This window comes from Haematobia irritans, chromosome 1 (genome assembly GCF_050003625.1).
Source record: "Haematobia irritans isolate KBUSLIRL chromosome 1, ASM5000362v1, whole genome shotgun sequence".
NCBI lineage: Eukaryota > Metazoa > Arthropoda > Insecta > Diptera > Muscidae > Haematobia > Haematobia irritans.
The window spans coordinates 163,925,962-163,949,489 of NC_134397.1; the positions used below are offsets into that span (position 1 = coordinate 163,925,962).

Here is a 23,528-nt window from a genome sequence, read left to right on the forward strand (position 1 = left end):
ATGATTATTAGCGGCCATAGACTAACATCACGTTGCAAATTTCAACCGGATCGGATGTATTTTGCTTCTCCAAGAGGCTCCGGAGATCAAATCTGGGGAACGGTTTATATGGGGGCTATATATAATTATGGATCGATATGTACCAATTCTTGCGTGTTTGTTAGAGACGATATGGACCAATTTTTGCATGGATGTTAGAGACCATATAACACCACGTACCAAATTTCAACCGAATCGGATGAATTTTGACCCTCCAAGAGGCTCCGGAGGACAAATCAGGGGATCGGTTTATATGGGGGCTATATATAATTATGGATCGATATGGACCAATTCTTGCGTGTTTGTTAGAGACGATATGGACCAATTTTTGCATGGATGTTGGAGACCATATAACACCACGTACCAAATTTTAGCCGGATCGGATGAAATTTGCTTCTTTTAGAGGCTTCGAAAGCCAAATCGGGGGATCGGTTTATATGGGGGCTATATATAATTATGGACCGATGCGGACCAATCTTTGCATGGTTGTTAGAGACCATATACTAGCACCATGTACGAAATCTCAGCCGGATCGTATGAAATTTGCTTCTCTGGACCGATATGGCTCATTTGCAATACCAGCCGACCTACATCTATAACAACTACTTGTGCCAAGTTTCAAGTCGATAGCTTCTTTCGTTCGGAAGTTAGCGTGATTTCAACAGACGGACGGACGGACGGACATGCTCAGATCAATTCCGAATTTCACCACGACCCAGAATATATATACTTTATGGGGCCTTAGAGCAATATTTCGATATGTTACAAACGGAATGACAAAGTTAATATACCCCCATCCTATGGTGGAGGGTATAAAAAGGCCATGCCAAATATGTATAGTTAATATCGATTAATTTTTCCTTGATAAACCAATCTCCCGATTTGACTTTTGGACCAATACAGCAAACAGCAATTTGTAACTAATAAGTCCGCAATTTATTTTGGACACATAAATGACTGTAAATATGTTAATATTTAGAGTTTCATTTTGATATGGTCCTCAAATGGACATTAAGAAATTTTTGGATTACCGAAAATTTTTAAATTATTGTTAAACTACTCAGCAAAACATAACAAATTTTACATTCCATAGAATATTTCATTGCTCACTGTGTTTCTATGGTCACCATTCAATCTGGCAAACATAAATTTTGTTAGTCTTTCCAGGAGAAGAAGAAATGTGTATGCAATGTTCAAAAGTAAATGTAGAGAATAAATTTCCAATGTAAGTGTGCATATTCTTATATTCAAAGATCACGGTTGGTCAGATTGCGAATTTTTGTGTTGGATGTTGCTTAATGGACCATGGCATCTGCCAGAGAATGAAGACGTAGAAGAAGAAGACGACGACGACGAAATATATCCAAGAATTTATCTTTGTAGTAAAGCAAAAATGGTGAATACTGGCCCACATCTACATTTGCAAGTGCACACTTGCATCAATGGCGCATAATTCATGAAGATCTCCATCGTTTATTTATGAATGCAGCACAACGAACCACTCAAGCATCAAATGATTAAGAAATTCAATATTTATACAAATCATAATAAAATAAGCTTGAAATGCATTGATGAGTTTGTTGAACATTTTAATTTGTGATTGTGTGTGTGTGGTGAGAAATATTGGAGAAATTTAAGTTTATTTTAAGTCATATTATTTTAAGTCATGTTATCAAAGCATTTGGCGAGTGCGTGGTTCGGTTTTCGCCGAGGAGGATTAATTGCCAAATAATAATAAAAAACAAGTAAGTAAAGTCTAAAGTCGGACGGGGCCGACTATATTATACCCTTCACCACTATGTAGACAAACATTTGTGCTACCATCTCAACTACTTCAAATTTGCTGGGAGCTATATAAAGGTTTGCATTTTCAGATACAAATACATATAATGGAGACAATTTTTTGTACTTCTAGAAAATCTCTATAATTAAAATTTAAATTGGCTAACGCTATCCAGTTAATTGGAGGAAAATCCCATAGCAAATGTGTATAAATTATAATTTATATAAATAATAATTCTGCTATCTCTGCAAAATTTCACGAAAATGGGAGTATAACTTTGGCCTCCGAGGTCACATGAGTCGGGCGAAATATATATATATGGGAGCTATATCTAAATCTGAACCAATTTCAACCAAATTTGGCAAACTTACCGATACTATTAAACGTAATCCATATGCAAAATTTGAAGCAAGTCACGGCAAAACTCTGGCTTTTAAGGGCATATAAGTTCAAATCGGACGAAAGATATATATGGGAGCTATATGTAAATCTGAGCCGATTTTAACCAAATTTGGCACACATAACAGTATCATTAAACGTACCGTTTGTGCAAAATTTGAAGCAATTCACAGTAAAACTATGGCTTTTGAGGCCATATAAGTCTAAATCGCGCGAAAGATATATGGGAGCTATACGATTTTGATAATATTTGGCAGGTTTTATTGATGCAATAGAAGTTTATTTTGTGCTAAATTTGAGTAAGATCGGGTAATAAATAAGGCTAGTTTGGTCAAAACTAGGGTTATTAGGGCAACGTTTTGAAAATCGAGCAGTTGTGATTAATACTACGGAAGTTTACCTTTTGCTAAATTTGAGTAAGATCGGGTAATAAATAATGGTTTTATGGTCAGATTTGCGAAAATCGGGTGATACATATATATGGGAGCTATATCTAAATCTGAACCGAATTGGATGATATTTGGCAGGTTTGGTTGATACCACAGAAGGTTACCTTTTGCTAAATTTGAGTAAGATCAAATAATAAATAAGGGTTCCATGGCAAAATTTGGGAAAATCGGGCGATACATATATATGGAAGCTATATCTAAATCTGAACCGATTTCGGTGAAATTCTGCAGATTTGAAGGGTGATGAAAAACGATTACTTTGTGCCAAATTTGACGATAATCGGTTATAAAAATGCTAAGTCTAGTCCCTGTGCAAAATTTCAACCAAATTGGGCTAAAACTCTGGCTATTAGAACCATACTAGTCCATATCGGGCGAAAGATATATATGAGAGCTATATCTAAATCTGAACCGATTTCAATCAAATTTGGCACGCATAGCTACAATGCTAAATCTACCCCTAGTGCAAAAATTCAACCAAATTGGGCCAAAACTCTGGCTTTTAGGACCATATTAGTCCATATCGGGCGAAAGATGTATATGGGAGCTATATCTAAATCTGAACCGATTTCAATCACATTTTGCACACTTGACTATACTACTAATTGTACTCCTATTGCAAAATTTCAACCAAATTCGGCCACAAATCTGGCTTCTGGGGCCATATAAGTCCATATCGGGCGATAGATATATATGGAAGCTATGTCTAAATCTGAACCGATTTCAATCAAACTTTGGACACTTGACTATACGACTAAGTGTTATGTTTGTTCAAAATTTCTAGCAAATCGGTATAAAACTCTGGCTGCTGGGTCCATATTAGTGCATATCGGGCGAAAGATATATATGGGAGCTATATCTAAATCTGAACCGATTTCTTCCAAAATCAATAGGGTTCTATTCTGACCCAAATTAGGAACATGTGCCAAATTTGAAGGCGATTGGACTTCAATTGCGACCTAGAGTTTGATCACAAAAATGTGTTCACAGACAGACGGACGGACGGACGGACAGACGGACATGGTTATATCGGCTCAGGGACCCACCCTGAGCACTATTGCCAAAGACACCATGTGTCTCGTCTCGTCTCCTTCTGGGTGTTACAATCATATGCACTAACTTATAATACCCTGTTCCACAGTGTGGCGCAGGGTATAAACACGTATATACGGCCGTATGTTCGGCCAGGCCGAATCTTATGTACCCTCCACCATAGATTGCGTAGAAACGTCTACTAAAGACTGTCATCCACTTTCGAATTACTTGGGTTGCGGCAATACTTACCGATGGCAATGTATCTTAAAACTTCTTAACATCGTCTTCTAAATTATAAGATAGTCGATACGTGGCATATATCAGACACAAAAGCAGATTAAATACGTATATAATACAGTTCTTGACCGGTATGTATAGGGAAGTCTACAAATAAATACGAACCGATATGAAGTTTTCGGGTGAATTGAAATATGGGGGTCGCTTTATATGGGGGCTATATACAATTATGAACCGATATGGACCAATTTTTTGTGATGGGGGATCGATAGACCGATTGACCAAATTTGGCATGGTTATTTGCGGCCATATACACAATGTTCCAACTTTCAACCGAATCGTATGAATTTCTAGCTTAAATTACATTCAAGATTTATGGAATAATTTTTGTAATATTCTTTTTATTTTTTTTTATACCCTCCACCATAGGATGGGGGGTATATTAACTTTGTCATTGCGTTTGTAACACATCGAAATATTACTCTAAGACCCCATAAAGTATATATATTCTGGGTCGTGGTGAAATTCTGAGTCGATCTGTCCGTCCGTCCTTCCGTCCGTCCGTCTGTTGAAATCACGCTAACTTCCGAACGAAACAAGCTATCGACTTGAAACTTGGCACAAGTAGTTGTAATTGATGTAGGTCAGATGGTATTGCAAATGGGCCATATCGGTCCAATTTTACGTATAGCCCCCATATAAGCGGACCCACAAATTTGACTTTCGGACCCTCTAAGAGAAGCAAATTTCATCCGATCCGGCTGAAATTTGGTACATGGTGTTAGTATATGATCTCTAACAACCATGCGAAAATTGGTCCACATCGGTCCATAATTATATATATAGCCCCCCTATTAACCGATCCCCCGATTTGGCTTGCGGAGCCTCTAAGAGAAGCAAATTTCATCCGATCCGGCTGAAATACATGGACAGACTGACGGACGGACACCAAGCGCTAGATCGACTCAGGAGGTGATTCTGAGTCGATCGGTATATATTTTATGGGGTCTAAAATCAATATTTCTGGTAGTCACATTTTTTGGCCGATCAAACTTATTATACCCTGACCACTATGTGGTTTAGGGTATAAAAAAAATTAACTTGGATCTAAAGATTTTGACCTTCCCTTAAGGATTTTGGGATGTATTCCGAGCCAAAGATGCAGCTTCTTTAAAATAAAGAAATTTTTAGCGACATATCTGGCTTTAAATCTAGGACCAATAAAATTAAAATTTGGATGCGGATCTTATGAATCGAATGTTCCATCTGTTCGCCGTATATTTACAAAGCTATTCACGTACAAAGAAATGCCAGTTTAGAAATCCAAATTATAACGGATATTTCTTAATTAAAAAAAAAAAAAACATTAAACCATAGATGTTAAATCCTCAAAAAAGTCTTAGCCAATATGAGAAGCGTTTTTATCTTAAATCTAAAGTTTCAATATCGCAGCGTATTTAAGGACGATTTCCTTACATCAAATAGGTTTCTTCACTTTGCCTCAGTTCAGTGTCATGCGACTTCAACGGAGGGACGCAAATTTACAAAATGTGTACCCCAAATTGAAAGGAAAACGGCCGTAAATTCGACCAGACCGAATCTTATGTACCCTCCACCATGGATTGCGTAGAAACTTCTACTAAAGACGGTCATCCACAATTAAATAACTGCGTTTGCGGCCGATGGCAAGGAATCTTAACACAGTAAAAAATATTTACGTCATATTAAAGATTGCGCAACCTAAATTATAGAATGCGAAATTTACAAAATATTAAGGACAAAATTCTTTAAAATTAATTAAAGTTTGTAATCTTTGCTTCAAAAATTTTTTTCATTAAATTTAGGACACAAATTTTCGTCCCTCCGTTAAAGTCGCATGTCTTTGAACTAAAGCTAATTTTTCTTAAATTAAAGAAACACATTTTTGATTTAAAGAAATTGTCCTTAAATTTACTGAAATATTGAAACTTTAGATTTAACATAAAAACGCTTCAAATATAGGCTAAGACTTATTTTGAGGATTTAGCGTCTTTGGTTTAAATTTTTTGAATTAAGAAAACATTTTCTATTTTGAAGTATCAGTTATGATTTGGATTTTTAAACTACGTGAGTACCTTTATTAATAAACCGCGAAATGAGAATAAAAATTTGATAAATGAGATCTGTATCCTAATTTTAATTTTATTGGTCCTAGATTTAAAGCCAGATAGGTCGCAAAAAATTTTCTTTATTTTAAAGAAGCCGCATCTTTGGCTCGGAATCAATACCAAAATTCTTAAGGGAAGGTCAAAATTTTTGGATCCAAGTAAACTTTTTTTTTTAGTGTAGGGAAGAAATAATTACGAACCGATATGTAGTTTTGTGATGCAATTATAGAGTTAGAATTGAAATATGGGAGTCGCTTTACACGGGGTCTATATGCAATTATGAAAACGAGACTACCAAAAATTACAGATTTTTTACTGTTTGGTAGATTTGTAGAATTCTTGATGTTTTATAAGATTTTGAAAAATATTCCTCTCTAACTGTGAAATGTTTCATAAATTTTTTATAGAAATAACATTTTGACAAAAATTTCTACAGAAATAAAATTCTAAAAAAAATTTTCTATACAAATAAAATTTTGACAAATTTCTTTAAAGAAATAAATTTTTGACAAAATTTTGTATAGAATATTATATTATGACAAAATTTCCTAAAGACATAAATTGTTAACAAAATTTTCCGTAGAAATAAAATTTTCACAAAAATTTCTATAGAAATATAAAATTTTAACAAAATTTTCTATGGCAATAACATTTTGGTAGATTATTTTTGGCTCGATTGGCAATCGGGATTTTTCTGTGATTGGTGATCGGTTTATTTGGGGGCTATATATAATATAGATCGATACGGACCAATTTTGGCATGGTTGTTATCGGTCATACACTAGCGAAATGTACCAAATTTCAACCGGATCGGATGAATTTTGATCCTTTAAGAGGCACCGTAGGTCAAATCTGTAGATCGGTTTTTATTAGGGTATATGTAATTATGGACCGATATGGACCAATTCTGGCATGGTTGATAGAGACTAACACCACGTACCAAATTTCAAACGGATCGGATGAAATTTGCTTCTCTTAGAGGCTCCGAAAGCCAAATCTGGGGATCGGTTTATATGGGGGCTATATATACACTGAAAAAAATATTGTCGTGAGGTCAAAGATTTCATGTCTTTAGAATACGAATGCAAATTTTGCTTAACATGTAAGACGCATTTCTCTAATATAAAGTTGTTTTCCTTGTCCAAAAGTCAATAAACTTTTCAATGAATTTGTTTTGTCCTTAAAATTAAGTGATTTTACTTAAAAATGTGTATCATAATATGAAAGATAAAATTGTTGGTGTAAGGTTAACGCGACTTTAATAATTCAGAAAAGATCTTTAAAATTAATAAAATTGTCTTTTAATTTGTTTCCTTTTTGCATCTTGCCTACAAAGCAAAAATTCGTTAAAAAATAGGATATGTTTTTCAACACCTTATTTTAAAGACGTTTTTTACTTGAAACATAGCATAATTTCTACTGGAAGTCGAGTCTTAATTTGGAAAATAAAGTTGTCGTTTACTCGTTTTTAGAGGAACTTGATAGCATCTGACGAAAAATGTTTGAAAAAATGAAAAATTAACATTTGCTTCCTAGAAACAAGTACACAAAACCCAAATTTAAAATAGAATTGCGTCTTTAAAGTATCCTTACTTGTATTCCCCGCTTCTTTGGCTCGGAATCAATACCCAAATTGTTAAAGTAAAGACAAAATCTTTGGAACCGGGCATGCTTTTTTTTCAGTGTAACTATGGACCTATATGAACTAATTCTGGCATGGTTGTTAGAGACTATCTAGCAACACCTTGTACCATATTTCAGCTGGAACGGATGAAATTTGCTTCTCTTTGAGGCTCCGCAAGCCAAATCTGGGGATCGGTTTATATGGGAGCTATATATATTTATGGACCGATGTGGGCCAATTTTTGCATGGTTGTTAGAGGCTATATACAAACACCATGTACCAAATTTCAGTCAGATCGGATGAAATATGCTTGTCTTAGAGGCTCCGCAAGCCAAATCTGATCCGTTTATATGGGGGCTATACGTAAAAGTGGACCGATATGGACCAATTTTTGCATGGTTGTCAGAGACGATATACTAACACCATGTACCAAATTTCAGCCGGTTCGGATGAAATTTGCTTCTTTTATTTTATTTTTTATTTATTTATTTATTAAATTTCTTTGTAAACCTAACACAACAAGAACTAAATCTTATCAGATATGTGCTAGGTTAATTTGTTGATTTAAACAATATCAATCGGTGGATTTTACAAACGTAATATTGAATTATAACTATATATCTATACATACATTGTAATTATGAAAATTAATATCAATTACAAATTTTAATTAACTCCTTTTTAAATGTAAAAGCGTTGCTAATTGTTTGGATATGGTGAGGTAGTTTGTTCCATAGACGTATGGTTGGTATGAAAAATTGTCTTTCTGATATTAGACTTTTAAATTTTGTTTGTATAATCTTCTTCCCTCTGTTAGATCTGGCAAACGATAATTTTTCATATAGATTTCCAGGTTCTTTGGTGTAAATTATTTTATGTAAAAATACCAGGTTTTTATATTTCAGCAAGTTTTCAAAACTAATGTTGAATATTTTGAATGCGAATTGCGAGATTCTTTCATATTTCCTCTTGTTAAATACATATCGCGCAATATTGTTGTAGGTAGTTTTTAGTTTAGTAAAGTCGGCATAGCTACAATTGGAGAATACTTCAGCACCATAAAGCAATGTTGGTATCAGATATGTTTTAGCTAGTAGCATTCGAATTTCGAAAGGTGTTGCTGATTGAACGATCCAAAGATTTCTTAACATCCCGTACACTTTCCCAGCTACTGAGTTAATGTGATTAGACCAATTAAGTTTTTCATTGAATATTATTCCAAGATTGGTAGATGAGGGCACATATTTTATGGTGTTGCCATTTAACTTTACTTCCTGAGCAGGAATAGGACAAACCCGTTTACTTATTATTATGCATTTGGATTTATTTGGATTAATGCTGAGCCCATTATTTAGAGCCCATGTATTGATACATTCTAAGTCCTCATTTATAGAATCAACAATCGTGGAAAAATTTTCAACAGTATCACTATGGAATAGCTGGACATCGTCAGCGTACATATGTATTTTGCAGTGTTTGAGTACATCTGGCAAATCATTTATGTATATGCAGAAAAGGAGGGGACCCAAAGTAGAACCTTGTGGAACTCCTCTTGTTACTGCTCTAGTTTTTGAAAAGTTGTTATTTAAACAGACCGTTTGTGATCGGTTATTCAGGTACGATGCAATGAGACGACATGCAGAAGACGAGAAGAAGAAGAATTTTTCAAGTTTTGTAAGAAGGATGGAGTGGTTAACCATGTCAAACGCCTTGCTATGGTCAAGTAGAACCAAATATGTTATTAGGTTTTTGTCAATATCTTTCCTGATTTCTTCTGTAACTTGAATGAGTGCAGTTGTACAACTTCTTTTAGGTCTGAAACCGGATTGCCATGTTGATAACAGGTTTTTCTGGACGAGAAAACTTTCAATTTGAGAGTATAACAATTTTTCAAGTGCCTTTGACATAAAAGGTAATATTGAAATAGGGCGAAATTCTTTGTTGACTTTTGGAATTGGAATTACCTTTGTAGTTTTCCATGATAAGGGAAAAGTAGATTTAGTTATTATATTATTGAAGATATACGTAATGTGCGGTATGAGTGTTGGTAGTAACATTTTTAGAAATCTTGGGTTTATTTGATCCATTCCAGTGGCATTCGATTTTATTGTTAGCAGATTATTCCAAACTTCATCTGCTCCAACACAGCGAAAGGTGAACATGTTTTCAATAGGAACATTGCAGTATTGTTTGTATACATTATCTCCATGATTTATATTATTGTCCCCAACAAAGCTATCATTTAATTTATTCAAATCGATTTCTAGGTGGCTATCTGTACTATGATCTTTTCCAATGCCAATGTTTCTTATTTCACGCCATTTTGATTTACTATTTAGCGCAGAAGAAAATTTGTTCTTGTAATAGGAGGTTTTTGCATCTGCAATGTGTTTTACAACGTTTTGGCGATAATATTTGTAGGTAGAATGTAGTTCCGGTGTCTTAAACTTTTTCCATCTATGGTATGCAACATCACGTTTGTTAATAAGTATTTTGATTGTATCATTGAACCATGGTTGATGATTATGTTTGACTATTTTATGTCTAAGAGGCACACACAGGTCGAATAGGCGATTAATATTGCTTTCTAAGAAAGATATTTGCTCATCAATAGATTCATATTCATAAACAGAGTTCCAATTAGTATCACAAATAAGATTCTGCAAAAGGTTATAATTTGTGGATTTGTAGTCTCTGTATCTGATTGTCTCAGTGGCAGTTTTGTTTTTAAAGTCGTAAGTTAGTATAATAATATCATGTCTTGAGAACATTGCACCAGATAATTGATCATACAGCAAGACTTTTGATCGATTATTAACAAAAAAAAGATCTAATAATGTATTGGCAGTGTTAGAATAATGTGTCGGCATATTAATATTCACAGGATATAAGTCAACAGTTTGCATGGCATCAAGTAACACATTTTCTTTAAAGATGTTGCTATTAAAATCTCCAGCTATAATTACATCTTGGAATTCAATTGTGCTTATTTCCAAAGTTTTCATTAGAGTATCTATGTTTACGGTACGATTAGGTCTGTACACACAGCCCACAAGTATTCTGTTATTCTCAGGTGATTTTAACTGCAGGAATATAAATTCGATTTGACTGTCAGCATCAGATTTAGTAATTAGGCTGTAATTGATACCATTTCTGACAAAAATACATACGCCTCCCCCATGTGTCTTCCTGTCGGCACGCACCAAATTGTAACCCGACAATTTGTAGATACTGTCACTAGTAGACTCATGAAACCAAGTTTCAGATATACAGATTAGGTCAACGCCAGATGAAACAAAAATATGCTTAAATTCATCAAACTTATTGTTTAAGCTTTGTGCGTTTAAATGTATAATTTGCAGACCTTGTTTTTGTTTCGATAAAACTCTTATCATGTTATAAGTACTATCTATGGAACTAAAACTATTATCACAGGTCATAAGTAAACAGCTATCACAGCAAAATTATCACAGGAAATATAGCAACGCCATGAGATACAATTTATATCAAATTGTATATGGAGAGGTTTTAGTAAAAGGAGTTTTACATATATTAAAAAAGTTGTAAAAGAATAAATATTAAATAATATGATGTAATAATTAAAAATAATTTGAAATATATTGAGTACATTTTTTTCTCTCAGTGGGCTAAACATTACATTCAGTGACAACGCTGCAAGTTTTATCATTATTCGACATATCATTCCGCAGAAAAAACTCATCTAATTCCTTTAAGGACATCATTCGCATTGTTCGATCGCTGTCAATTGGCCTAACATGTACGTGCCCGCGTAATGTAAAGGCGGCAGCCAGTCGTTTGTTTCGCTTGTATTTCAGTGCTGCTTGTAGTATTTTAAAATTGTTACTTGTAAGGTCTTCGTTGATATAACAAGGCTTATTTGACCGAAAGCCGAAGCAATTCAGGGTAATCGGTGATTTATTTTCGCGCTTATATTTAGCAACAGAGCGCAATACATAATTTCTGTCTTCAGAAGACATGAATTTAATAAGGATGACACCATCAAGGTTATTGGGGTGTCGTTTGTTGTTCAACCTTCGTATTGTATTGACAAAGAGTTGTTTCATATTCAATGCTGAACAAAAGTTTGAAAACAGTTCGTGTAAATTCTCATTATCATAAGTGGGAATACCGGTAATTCGCAGGTTTGCAGAAACGTTAATATTTTCCTGGTAGTTTAATTTGGATTTTAAGGTTTTTATTTCATTTTCCATATCATTAAATAGTGGGAGAATACTTTCCACTTTATTAAGTCTCTCAGAGAGTACATTGCATTTATCAGTCAATATCATAATCTTTTCCTCAAAACCACTTAACGCTTCGCTGACACTTTCTTTGACACATTGTTGAATGTTAGCTAACATCAGTTCATTTTGTTTTGCAAACTTAAGCTCTAAAAATTGCAAAAATTTTGGCGATTTACTCTTGTGAGATATTGGAGTTTCTAAATTATATGCTCTGATAGCATTCGATGGGGTAGAGAGAGCGCTCTCTTGTTGTTTTGATTTGTTGTTATTCATCTTGCTTTTATCTGTATCTGTTTTAATGTAGTTCACACAGTTTTATATTACTTTACGAATTATTTTGATTCAGTAGTCTGTTCACGACACTGCTGCCATCTACTAACAACCTTTGTAACTAGTTTGTTTTCTTATACACTCAAAGTTATCAATTGACACAGGGTTTGGTAGTTTAGTCTTTGTTGGCAACGCTGAATATATTGACAATTTGAGCCACAGCTGTTTGGTAGTTTATTTATGTTTGTTTTTCTTCGGAGTAAAATGTTTTAATCGGTTAACAGAGTTTTGTGTTCAACTTTCCAGTGTTTTTGTATATTTATTAATTAAAACTCCAAATTTATTATCGAAAATAAGACACAACCGAATAGTATATTTAAATCACTTGTTGTGCCGTCACAATATTAAGTTTTAAGAGGTGCGTTCTTTATAATTTCGGGCAGTGGAGATGGTTATATCTCGCAAACCAAAACGTTTTTCAGGAGCCACTATAAAACGCGTGTGTACTTTTCAACAACAACCACAATAGAGCAATCACAAACCAAATTTGGGGGTCCGTTTATATGGGGGCTATACGTAAAAGTGGACCGATATGGCCCATTTGCAATATCATCCGACCTACATCAATAGCAACTACTTGTGCCAAGTTTCAAGTCGATAGCTTGTTTCGCTCGGAAGTTAGCGTGATTTCAACAGACCTACGGACGGACGAACGGACATGCTTAGGTCGACTCAGAATTTCACCATGACCCAGAATATATATACTGTATGGGGTTAAAAACGGAATGACATATTTAATATACCCCCTATCCTATGATGGAGGGTATAAAAATGTGAAACAAAGCAATTTAATTTAATTCAAATTTCATTATTTTAAAGAAATTTGTCTTTAGTATTTTGTAAATTGCGCATCATAAAATTTAGTTTGCGTAATCTTTAATATAATGTAGGTATTTTTTCCGTGTTAATGACTAGGCAGCAGATTTTCACGAATACTACCATATATCAAATAGATTTGTTGTTTATTTCTAGAAGACTCTATTAAAATTTGTTTATATTCTGTAAGGGCAAGGAATTAAACTCGGAAAAAATATTTTGGTTATTTCAAAAGTAGTTTATAAATTACATTGTATCTACCAAAATCTTCAATTAAATTAAAATTGTTTCTTAATAGTACGAAGCTTTTTATGTGCTAGTCTAATTGATGTGGCGAAAAAACTTACCCTATTTTCCAAAAAATATTTTCACTGCGAAAATATTTGTATTGAGATGGTCGATTTTACCTGTAAAATAAATTAATTTTACTAAAATACGAATTACATTTTATATTAAAAATGTAAGATAAAATTGTTTTCTCTTTTTTTTGCTCATTTAAAATCAGACAAAATTTTAGTATTTATCGGGATTTCATTTGAAAATTTTTCAAGTTCTCTAAGTTCTTTTATATTTCTGAACAAAAAAAACACATTTCATGGACTCCTTAACATCAACATTATGATTATTATTCACTTTGGCAAAAGTGTTTGCATTCATTGATGCCATAAAAAGAGAATGTAAAACATTTAAATCGATCAGCATTCTGGGTGATTGTCATACCCATAGTACACCACCTCGACCTCTAACATAGGGCTAGGTCACCTGCTGGAAAAGTTGTGGTTTTTTCTCACTGCTGTTCGTTTTACTCAAATAAAAGAAAAGCACTTCTAAACAATAATGGAAAAATGTTAATTCCATAAAATGGAACAACTTCAATAGTTTTTCGATGGCGAATATTTGTTCAGTGCCATGCAAGAAAAGTGGAAATCACTTCAATAGATAAGAAAGAGAAGAATGCTATTGGAAAAACAGGTGAGCAAAAAAAAAAAAAAACAGCAGCAAATAAAAAAGAAAACGAGTTATGAAAAGGATATAAAAATCGTTGGTATTGCTATTGCTAGCCAATACATTCGCTCTGTTGATTGTATGATGGTCACGATGGTACAAAATTACTCGAGTACTTTTTGGTGTGAGTAAGAACGAATGATCCATCGGTTTGTAACATCCAAACTTTCGACTACATTTATTGGAGGAGACTACTGAACTATACACTGCCAATACAATACATAACGAACACAAAATAATTTTATAAAACAAAAAACAAAAGAATCAATATGAATATATAATAATATATAAATTAAATATTTATCAATTGGGATAAACTTTTGACAAAATTTTCTGTTGAATAAGATTTTTAAAATATGTATATAGAAATAATTTTTTTAAAAATTTTTCAATAGAAATAATATTTTGACAAAATTTCCTATAAAAATGGAATTTTGACAAAATTTTCTATAGCAAAAAATTTTGACAAAAATTTTCTATAGCAATAAAATGTTCCTATAGAAATAAATTTTTGACAAAATTTGCCTATAGAAATGAGATTTTCACAAAAATTCCTATAGAAATGAAAGTTTGACAAAACTTACCATAGAAATGAAATTTTGTTAAAATTTCCTATAGAAATGAAATTTTGACAAAATTTTCTATAGCATTAAAATTTTGACAAAATTGTCTATAAAAACAAAATTTTGACAAAATTTTGTATAGAAATAAAATTTTGTAAAAATTTCCAATAGAAATGGAATTTTGACAAAATTTCCAATTTCTTCTAGAGATGAAATTTTGAAAAAAAATTCTATAGAAATAAAATTGTTAACAAGTTTTCTATAGAAATAAAATTTTGAAGAAGTTTTCTCTAGAACTGAAATCTTGACAAAATTTCGCTATAGAATGAAATTTCCTATAGAAATGAAAATTTGACAAAACCTTCTATAGAAATTAAATTTTGAAAAAATTTCCTATAGAAATAAAATTTTTACTAAATTTTCTATAGAAATTACATTTTAACAAAACTTTGATAAAATTTCCTATAGAAATAAAATTTTAGCAAAATTTTCTATAGTACTAAAATTTGAAAAAAAAAATTCTTTAGAAATGAAATTTTGGCAAAATTTCCTATAGAAATGAAATTTTGACAAATTTTTCTATAGCAATTAAATGTTGACACAATTTTCTATAGAAACAAATTTTTGACACAATTTTCTATAGAAATGAAATTTTGACCAAATTTTCTTATAAAAATGGAAATTTGAAAAATTTTCCTATAAAAACAAAGTTTGGATAAAATTTCTTACAGAAGTGAAATTTTTGATAAAATTTTCTATAGAAATAAAATTTTGACAAAATTTTCTATAGAAATGAAATTTTGACAAAATTTTCTATACCAATAAAATTTTGACAAAATGTTCTATAGATATGACATTTAGATAAAATTTCCGATAGAGATGATATGTTGATAACGTTTTCTATAGAAATAAAATTTTGAAATAGTTTTCTATAGAACTGAAATTTGACAAAATTTTATAGAAATGAAATTTTGACAAAATTTCCTATAGAAATTAAATTTTGACAAAATTTTCTATAGCAATAAAATTTTTACAAAATTTACTATAGCAATAAAATGTTGACAAAATGTTCTAAACCAATAAAATTTTGACAAAATGTTCTATAGATATGAAATTTAGATAAAATTTCCGATAGAGATGATATGTTGATAACGTTTTCTATAGAAATAAAATTTTGACAAAGTTTACTAAAGAAATAAAATTTTGACAAAATTTTCTATAAAATTAAATTTTGACAAAATTTTGTATAGAAATGAAATTTTGACATAATTTCAGATAGAATGAAATTTTGACAACATTTCCTTTAGAATGAAATTTTAAAAAAATTTGCTATTGAAATGAAATTTTGTCAAAAATTCTAAGAGAAATGACTTTTTTAGAAAAATTCCTATAGAAATAAAATTTTGTCAAAATTTCCTATAGAAATGAAATTTTGACAAAATTTTCTATAGCAATAAAATGTTAACAAAATTTTCTATAGCAATCAAATTTTGACAAAATTTTCTATAGAAATAAATTTTTGACAAAATTTTCTATAGAAATGAATTTTTGACAAATTTTCCTATAGAAATAAAGTTTGGATAAAATTTCCTATAGAAGTGAAATTTTTGACAAAATTTTCTATAGAAGTGAAATTTTTGACAAAATTTTCTATAGAAGTGAAATTTTTGACAAAATTTTCTATAGAAATAAAATTTTGACAAAATTTTCTATAGAAATAAAATTTTGACAAAATTTTCTATTGAAATGAAATGTTGACAAAATTTACCATAGAAATGAAATTTTGTCAAAATTTCCTATAGAAGTTAAATTTTGACAAAATTTTCTATAGCAATAAAATTTTGACAACATTTTCTAACGAAATAAAATATTGATAAAATTTCCTAAAGAAATAAAATTTTGATAAAAACTTCTATAGAAATTAAATTATGACAAACTTTTCTATAGAAATGAAATTTTGACGAAATTTCCTATAGAAATGAAATTTTGACAAAATTTTCTATAGCAATAAAATTTTGACAAAATTTTCTATAGATATGAAATTTAGATAAAATTTCCGATAGAGATGATATGTTGATAACGTTTTCTATAGAAATAAAATTTTGAAAATATTTTCTATAGAACTGAAATTTGACAAAATTTTGTAAAATTTTCTAAAAAAATGAAATTGTGTCAAAATTTCCTATAGAAATGAAATTTTGACTAAATTTTCTATAGCAATAAAATTTTGACAACATTTTCAAAAGAAATAAAATTTTGATAAAAATTTCTAAAGAAATAAAATTTTGACAAAATTTTCTTATAAAAATGGAATTTTGAAAAATTTTCCTATAAAAATAAAGTTTGGATAAAATTTCCTATAGAAGTGAAATTTTTGATAAAATTTTCTATAGAAATAAAATTTTGACAAAATTTTCTATAAAATTAAATTTTGACAAACTTTTCTGTAGAAATGAAATTTTGACAAAATTTTGTATAGAAATGAAATTTTGACAAAATTTCCTATAGAATGAAATTTTGACAAAATTACCTATAGAATGAAATTTTGACAAAATTTCCTATAGAATGAAATTTTGACAAAATTTCCTATTGAAATGAAATTTTGTCAAAAATTGACAAATTTTCCTATAGAAATAAAGTTTGGATAAAATTTCCTATAGAAGTGAAATTTTTGACAAAATTTTTGACAAAAATAGAAGTGAAATTTTTGACAAAATTTTCTATAGAAGTGAAATTTTTGACAACATTTTCTAAAGAAATAAAATTTTGATAAAAATTTCTATAGAAATTAAATTATGACAAACTTTTCTATAGAAATGAGATTTTGACGAAATTTCCTATAGAAATAAAATTTTGACAAAATTTTCTATAGATATGAAATTTAGACAAAATTTCCGATAGAGATGAAATGTTGACAACGTTTTCTATCGAAATAAAATTTTGAAAAAGTTTTCTATAGAACTGAAATTTTGACAAAATTTCATATAGAAATTAAATGTTGAAAAAATTTCTTATAGAAATTAAATTTTGACAAAATTTTCCATTGAAATTAAATTTTAACCAAATTTTGATAAAATATCCTATAGAAATACAATTTTGGCCAAATTTGCTATAGAAATTAAATTTTGACAAAATTTTCTATAGCAATAAAATTTTGACAAAAGAAATAAATTTTTGACAAAATTTTCCTATAGAAATGAAATTTTGACAAATTTTCCTATAGAAATGAAATTTTGTCAAAATTTTCTATAGCAATAAAATTTTGGCAACATTTTCGAAAGAAAAAATTTTGGCAAAGTTTTCTACAGAAATAAAATGTTGACAAAATTTTCTATAGAAATAAAATTTTGACAAAATTTTCTAAAGAAATACAATTTTGACAAAATTTTCTATAGAAATAAAATGTTGACAAAATTTTCTATAGAAATAAAATTTTGTCAAAATTTTCTATAGAAATAAAATTTTGACAAAAAATGAAATGAAATTTTGACCAGAAATAAAATTATGACAAAATTTTCTATAGAAATGGAATTTTAACAAAATTGTGATCCACAAAAATATTAATTGTCGTGTTAGATTACTCTATCAAAGTAACATCTTTTTGTTGAATTATTAACTTTTCCTTGTTGGTGCAAGCTAAAATCGTTATAAAAATTAAAATTCCAGACAGGTATATTTATACATCCAAAAAATTGTCGCTAAGTAAATATTATAGTATAATATTGCAAATACTGAAATGAACTTCTTAAATAAAATAATCAAATTGTCGTCTACATAAAATGTATATATTCTTGATCAGGGGGAAATTCTAAGCTGATATAACGATGTCCGTCTGTCTGTATGTCTGTTATAACGCTACAGTCTCCAATAAAGAAACTATCGTGCCGAAATTTTGCACAAACCGACACCCGGATTGGAGGTTGTGATCATCTATGCACCGCACTTTTTATCTCGCTTGCTTGAAATTCAAATCTAGAGTTTTTTTGGGATCTTAAATAGGTGAGCCGAACAAGTCTGATTCGGTCGGCGTTTTGGTGTAGCCCCTAGATAGCCCGATCCTTCGATTTGACTTCTTGGGCTTATAGACAAAAATTGCGCACAGAGAAGGAATATGATCACCTCAAACACGTTTCAAGAGCACCATGTTACTTTTTCACAGCGACCATGTAGCATTTTTGTCGGAAAAATATTCTTTTCTCTTCAAACATAACATGCTTTCCGAAATTAGATACATAATCTCCGAGAAAAGAATATGGCTTCGACAAACATGCTACATGTTTTCCGTGAAAAGGTAACATTTTGCTCTTGGAACATGGTTGGGGTGATCATATTCCTTCTCTGCGTGTGAACTAAGTTCATCGACTCACTTTTATTGAGTTGGTGGTAAAAAATAATCGCACGAGAATCTTCACGATTTAATTCGATTTTGTGTGAGAGATGAATCTTTTAAGTTGCACAAAAAGCGCTCGTTCTGTCAAAACTTTCTTTGTACGTATAACCTAAAAAATTTTAAGCTTTACTATAGAGCTGTCAGTTGGCAACACTAGGGTTACCCTATTCCGGAATATATAAGGCAACCCTCTTGTACTCTTATTCCGAAAGGTTTATTGTGAGACCCTGGATATATTTCGTACTATCCTAACCATGACACCATGGTGCCTCGCTACTACTCGTACCATTTGAAATTACTTCTACTCAGTATTCCGATACAAGGTTTAATCCGTACGACCCATGTGATTCGACCACAACGAATAGAATTTGTGGCATTAAGTACTTACTTCCTGTCATGGTGTCTCTTTTATTATTCACACTTTAACTACGTTTGTCCATTTGCGTTTTGGATTTAATAATGTTTCATTGTAACACGTTGAAAATGTATCCGCAAATGACGACGACAACGACCAGGCCACAAGGAATATACGGATCCATGCATCTCTACATTCAGGGTTATATGTGAGGTTTAAGTATGGGAGAGGGGGGTAGTTGTATAAGCGCCAACTGTAAGTGCACACTCAGATACTCTCTCAAACACACACACACACTCGCACACATGTACAAATATTTATACAATAACCCTTACCTCCGTATTTGTAGTCGTGCATGAAGGTCCTATGTAAAGGCAGCAGCAGTTGGAGGTCTCACTGAACTTTTTGCGGTTGACCGCATTTGCTGCAAAATCTGTTGCCAACGCATTACTTGACCGAGTGCAGCCATAAATATCGGTGATAGTAAAATGCAATTACGTAACATAACAATGAATTGTGAACACTTCGATTGGTTGCGATTTCTTATGGATTGGCTACTTGCATTCCTCTGCCAAAGTTCTTGTGGCCATAGCATAGCGAAGGGAGCTGAATAAGAACAAAAATCACTATGGTTGACATATAAAACGCAAACGAGAAATATATTGTGTGTGTTTTTTTCGATTCGATTTATGAAATGAAAGACATGAAATAAAGACGGAGTGTTCAGGAAGAAATCCATGAAAAAGATTTTTTTTTTGCTTTGAAGAAAAACAGCAATTTCTCGAAATATTTGTTTAAGATGTTTTCCATGTTTGCATGAAAATGCATCAATTCTAAACAATGTTCAACTGAATCCTTTCATCAGAACGAGGCAGGACAGAAATAGTATCTTGTGAGGAACCGAAGTGGTCATGCTCATAATACTAAAATCATTACAAAGACAACTAAAATAGAAAAAACAAAATCTTCTATACACTGTAAAAACAAATTGACATTAAGTCTTACACAATGTTGGAGAAAAATTTCTTTAAAATAAACCCAATATATTTTAAAACAAACGTCAAAGTCTTTGTATAAGAATTTTTTATTAAATGTACGACAAGAATCTTTTTTGAAAAGCTAACTAGCTTTTCATCTGGAGTCTACAAAATTAAAACTACACTGAAAATAATATTGACCGGATATGAAAGACTATGCAACCTACATTTAGTATACGCAATTTACACAATATGAAGGCAAAATGTTTATACCCTTCAGCACTACTGTGGTAGAGGGTACACTGAAACAAATATTGTCGTGAGGTCAAAGATTTCATGTCTTTAAAATACGAATACAAATTTTGCTTAGCATAGAAGACGCATTTCTCTAAAATGAAGTTACTTTCCTTGTCCAAAAGTCGATAAACTTTTCAATGAAGTCGTATTGTCCTTATAATTAAGTGATTTGACTTAAATATGTGTATCATAACATGAAAGAAACAATTTTTGGGCTAAGGTCAACATGAACATGAATAATTCAGAAAAATTCTTTAAAATTAATGAAATTATCTTTAAATTTGTTGTCTTTTTGCAGCAAAAAATCGCTCAACTATAGGACATGTTTTTCATCACTTTATTTTAAAGACGTTTTTTACTTGAAACGTGGCACAATTTCTACTGGAACTCGAGTCTGAATTTGGAAAATAAAGTTATCGTTAACTCGTTTTTAGAGGACTTTGATAGTATATGAAGAAAAAAAAAAAGCTGAAAAAACGAAACATTAAAATTTGCTTCTTAGAATCACGTACACAAAACCCAAATTTAAAAGAGAATTGTGTCTTAAAAGTATCCTTACTTGTATTCTCCGCTTCTTTGGCTCGGAGTCAATACCAAAATTTTTAAAGTAAAGACACCATCTTTGGGACCGGGCATCTAAAAGGCTCTCCACAATTTTCTATAGAAATAAAATTTTGACAAAATTTTCTATAGAAATACAATTTCAAAAATTTTTTCTATAGAAATAAAATTTTGACAAAATTTTCAATAAAAATAAAATTTTGACAAAATTTTCTATAGAAATAAAATTTCGAAAAAATTTTCTATAGAAGTAAAATTTTGGCAAATTTTTCTATAGAAATAAAATTTTGACAAAATTTTATATATAAATAAAATGTTGACAAAATTTTCTATAGAAATAAAATTTTGACAAAATTTTCTATTGAAATACAATGTTGACAAAATTTTATATATAAATAAAATTTTGACAAAATTTTCTATAGAGATACAATTTTGACAAAATTTTCTATATAAATAAAATGTTGACAAAATTTTCTATAGAAATAAAATTTTGACAAAATTTTTTATAGAATTAAATTTTTGACAAAATTTTCCATAAAAATAAAATTTGGACAAAATTTTCTATAGAAATAAAATTTTGACAAAATTTTCTATAGAAATAAAATTTTAGATAGAAATAAAATGTTGGCAAAATTTTCTATAGAAATAAAATGTTGACAAAATTTTCTATAGAAATAAAATTTTGACAAATTTATATAGAGATAAATGTATATAGAGATACAACTTTCAATAGAATTAAAATTTTGACAAAATTTTATATAGAAATAAAATGTTGACAATATTTTCTATAGAAATAAAATTGCCTATAAATTAAATATTAAAAAGAAGTTAACTCTCGCTTTTGGTCATACTAACAAAATAGATTGTCCCTTATGGGTGGAAGCTAAAAAATGTTTAAAAGTTCGATACACATAATTCAGATTGGGATTTTTTTATTTTGTAGTTTTTTGATAAAATTTTCTTCAAATCTTGGTACATTATTTATGGGTCGAGCGGCAACCGTGCTTAGGATAGGATAGACATGACGGGGTTCCTACTATACGATCTATTTGCTTTCAAATTGGGTACGTGTTATGTGGTTTTTCACCCTGAAGGGGCCGCATAACAATTGGTTTAAATCGGTCCACAATTAGAGATAGTCCCCATATAAACCGATTTGATTTCTGAGGTATCCGGCAAGCTCAGTTTTCATTCGTTTCGCCAGAAATTTGATTCGTATTCATCCCTCAGAAATCACAAAAAGCCGGTAAATACTTATTCATAATCAGATGTTGTACTGGTTTTATTGTGTTATGTTATAGGTTTTAGAGTTAAAAACGAAATATTTCAAGCAACTAATAGACATTTTCAATTTCTTAAGGCCATTTTCATATAGATATCTTCTCTTAAGCTAACTATACCCTTCACCACTACTGTGGTACAGGATATAATAAGTTTGTGCATTTGTATGTAACGCCAAGAAGGAAAAGTCTGAGACCCATCGTTTAGTATACCGATCGTCTTAGAATTAAATTCTGAGTCGATCTAGCGACGTCCGTCTGTCTGTCTGTCTGTCTGTCCGTCCGTCTGTCTGTCTGTTGATGTATTTTTGTGTGCAAAGTACAGCTCGCAGTTTTAGTCCGATTGTCCTAAAATTTGGTATAGGGTCCTGTTTCGGTTCAAAGACGATCCCTATTGATTTTGGAAAAAATCGGTTCAGATTTAGATATAGGTGCCATATATATTTTTCACCGATCTGGTCATAATTGGCGTGTATATCAACCGATCTTCCTCAAATTCCGTACATCCGAATATTTTATGAGTCTCGAAAAACTTGCAAAATATCATCCAAATCGGTTCAGATTTAGATATAGCTCCCATATATAGCTTTCGCCCGATTTACACTCATTTGCCCACAGAGGCCAATTTTTTGCTTCGATTTAGTTGAAATTTTGCACAGGGAGTAGAACTAGCATTATAGGTATGTGTGTCAAATTTGGTGGAAATTGGTTCAGATTTAGATATATCTCCCATATATAGCTTTCGCCCGATTTACACTCATATGACCACAGAGGCTAATATTTTGCTCCGATTTAGTTGAAATTGTGCACAGGGAGTAGAATTAGCATTGTAGCTATGTGTGCCAAATTTGGTTGAAATCGGTTCAGATTTAGATATAGCTCCCATATATAGCTTTCGCCCGATTTACACTCAAATGACCACAGAGGCCAATTTTTAACTCCGATTTAGTTGAAATTTTGCACAGGGAGTAGAATT

General features: G+C 31.1%; 1 protein-coding gene across 1 annotated transcript; it reads right to left on the reverse strand.

The window, feature by feature from the left end:
- Positions 1-1,334: 1,334 nt before the first annotated feature.
- LOC142232972 (uncharacterized) lies at positions 1,335-11,153 on the reverse strand. Its single transcript, XM_075303706.1, has 3 exons — positions 9,678-11,153; positions 8,750-9,563; positions 1,335-1,453 (listed from the first exon to the last, which is right to left on the reverse strand). Exons 1-3 carry the CDS (start codon positions 11,151-11,153, stop codon positions 1,335-1,337), a joined length of 2,409 nt encoding a protein of 802 aa, XP_075159821.1.
- Between the last annotated feature and the right edge of the window lie 12,375 nt (positions 11,154-23,528).

What these genes read in the sequence shown, in the direction of transcription:
- LOC142232972 (XM_075303706.1), bottom strand. Translation starts at nt 11,153, where the DNA reads ATGACCTGTGATAATAGTTTTAGTTCCATAGATAGTACTTATAACATG. An exon ending in TATCATGGAAAACTACAAAG is followed by an intron (nt 9,564 to 9,677) that starts GTAATTCCAATT and finishes TTTCTCGTCCAG; the next exon opens with AAAAACCTGTTATCAACATG. An exon ending in TGCTGAAGTATTCTCCAATT is followed by an intron (nt 1,454 to 8,749) that starts GTAGCTATGCCG and finishes TTGCAAATGTAG; the next exon opens with ATGTGGGCCAGTATTCACCA.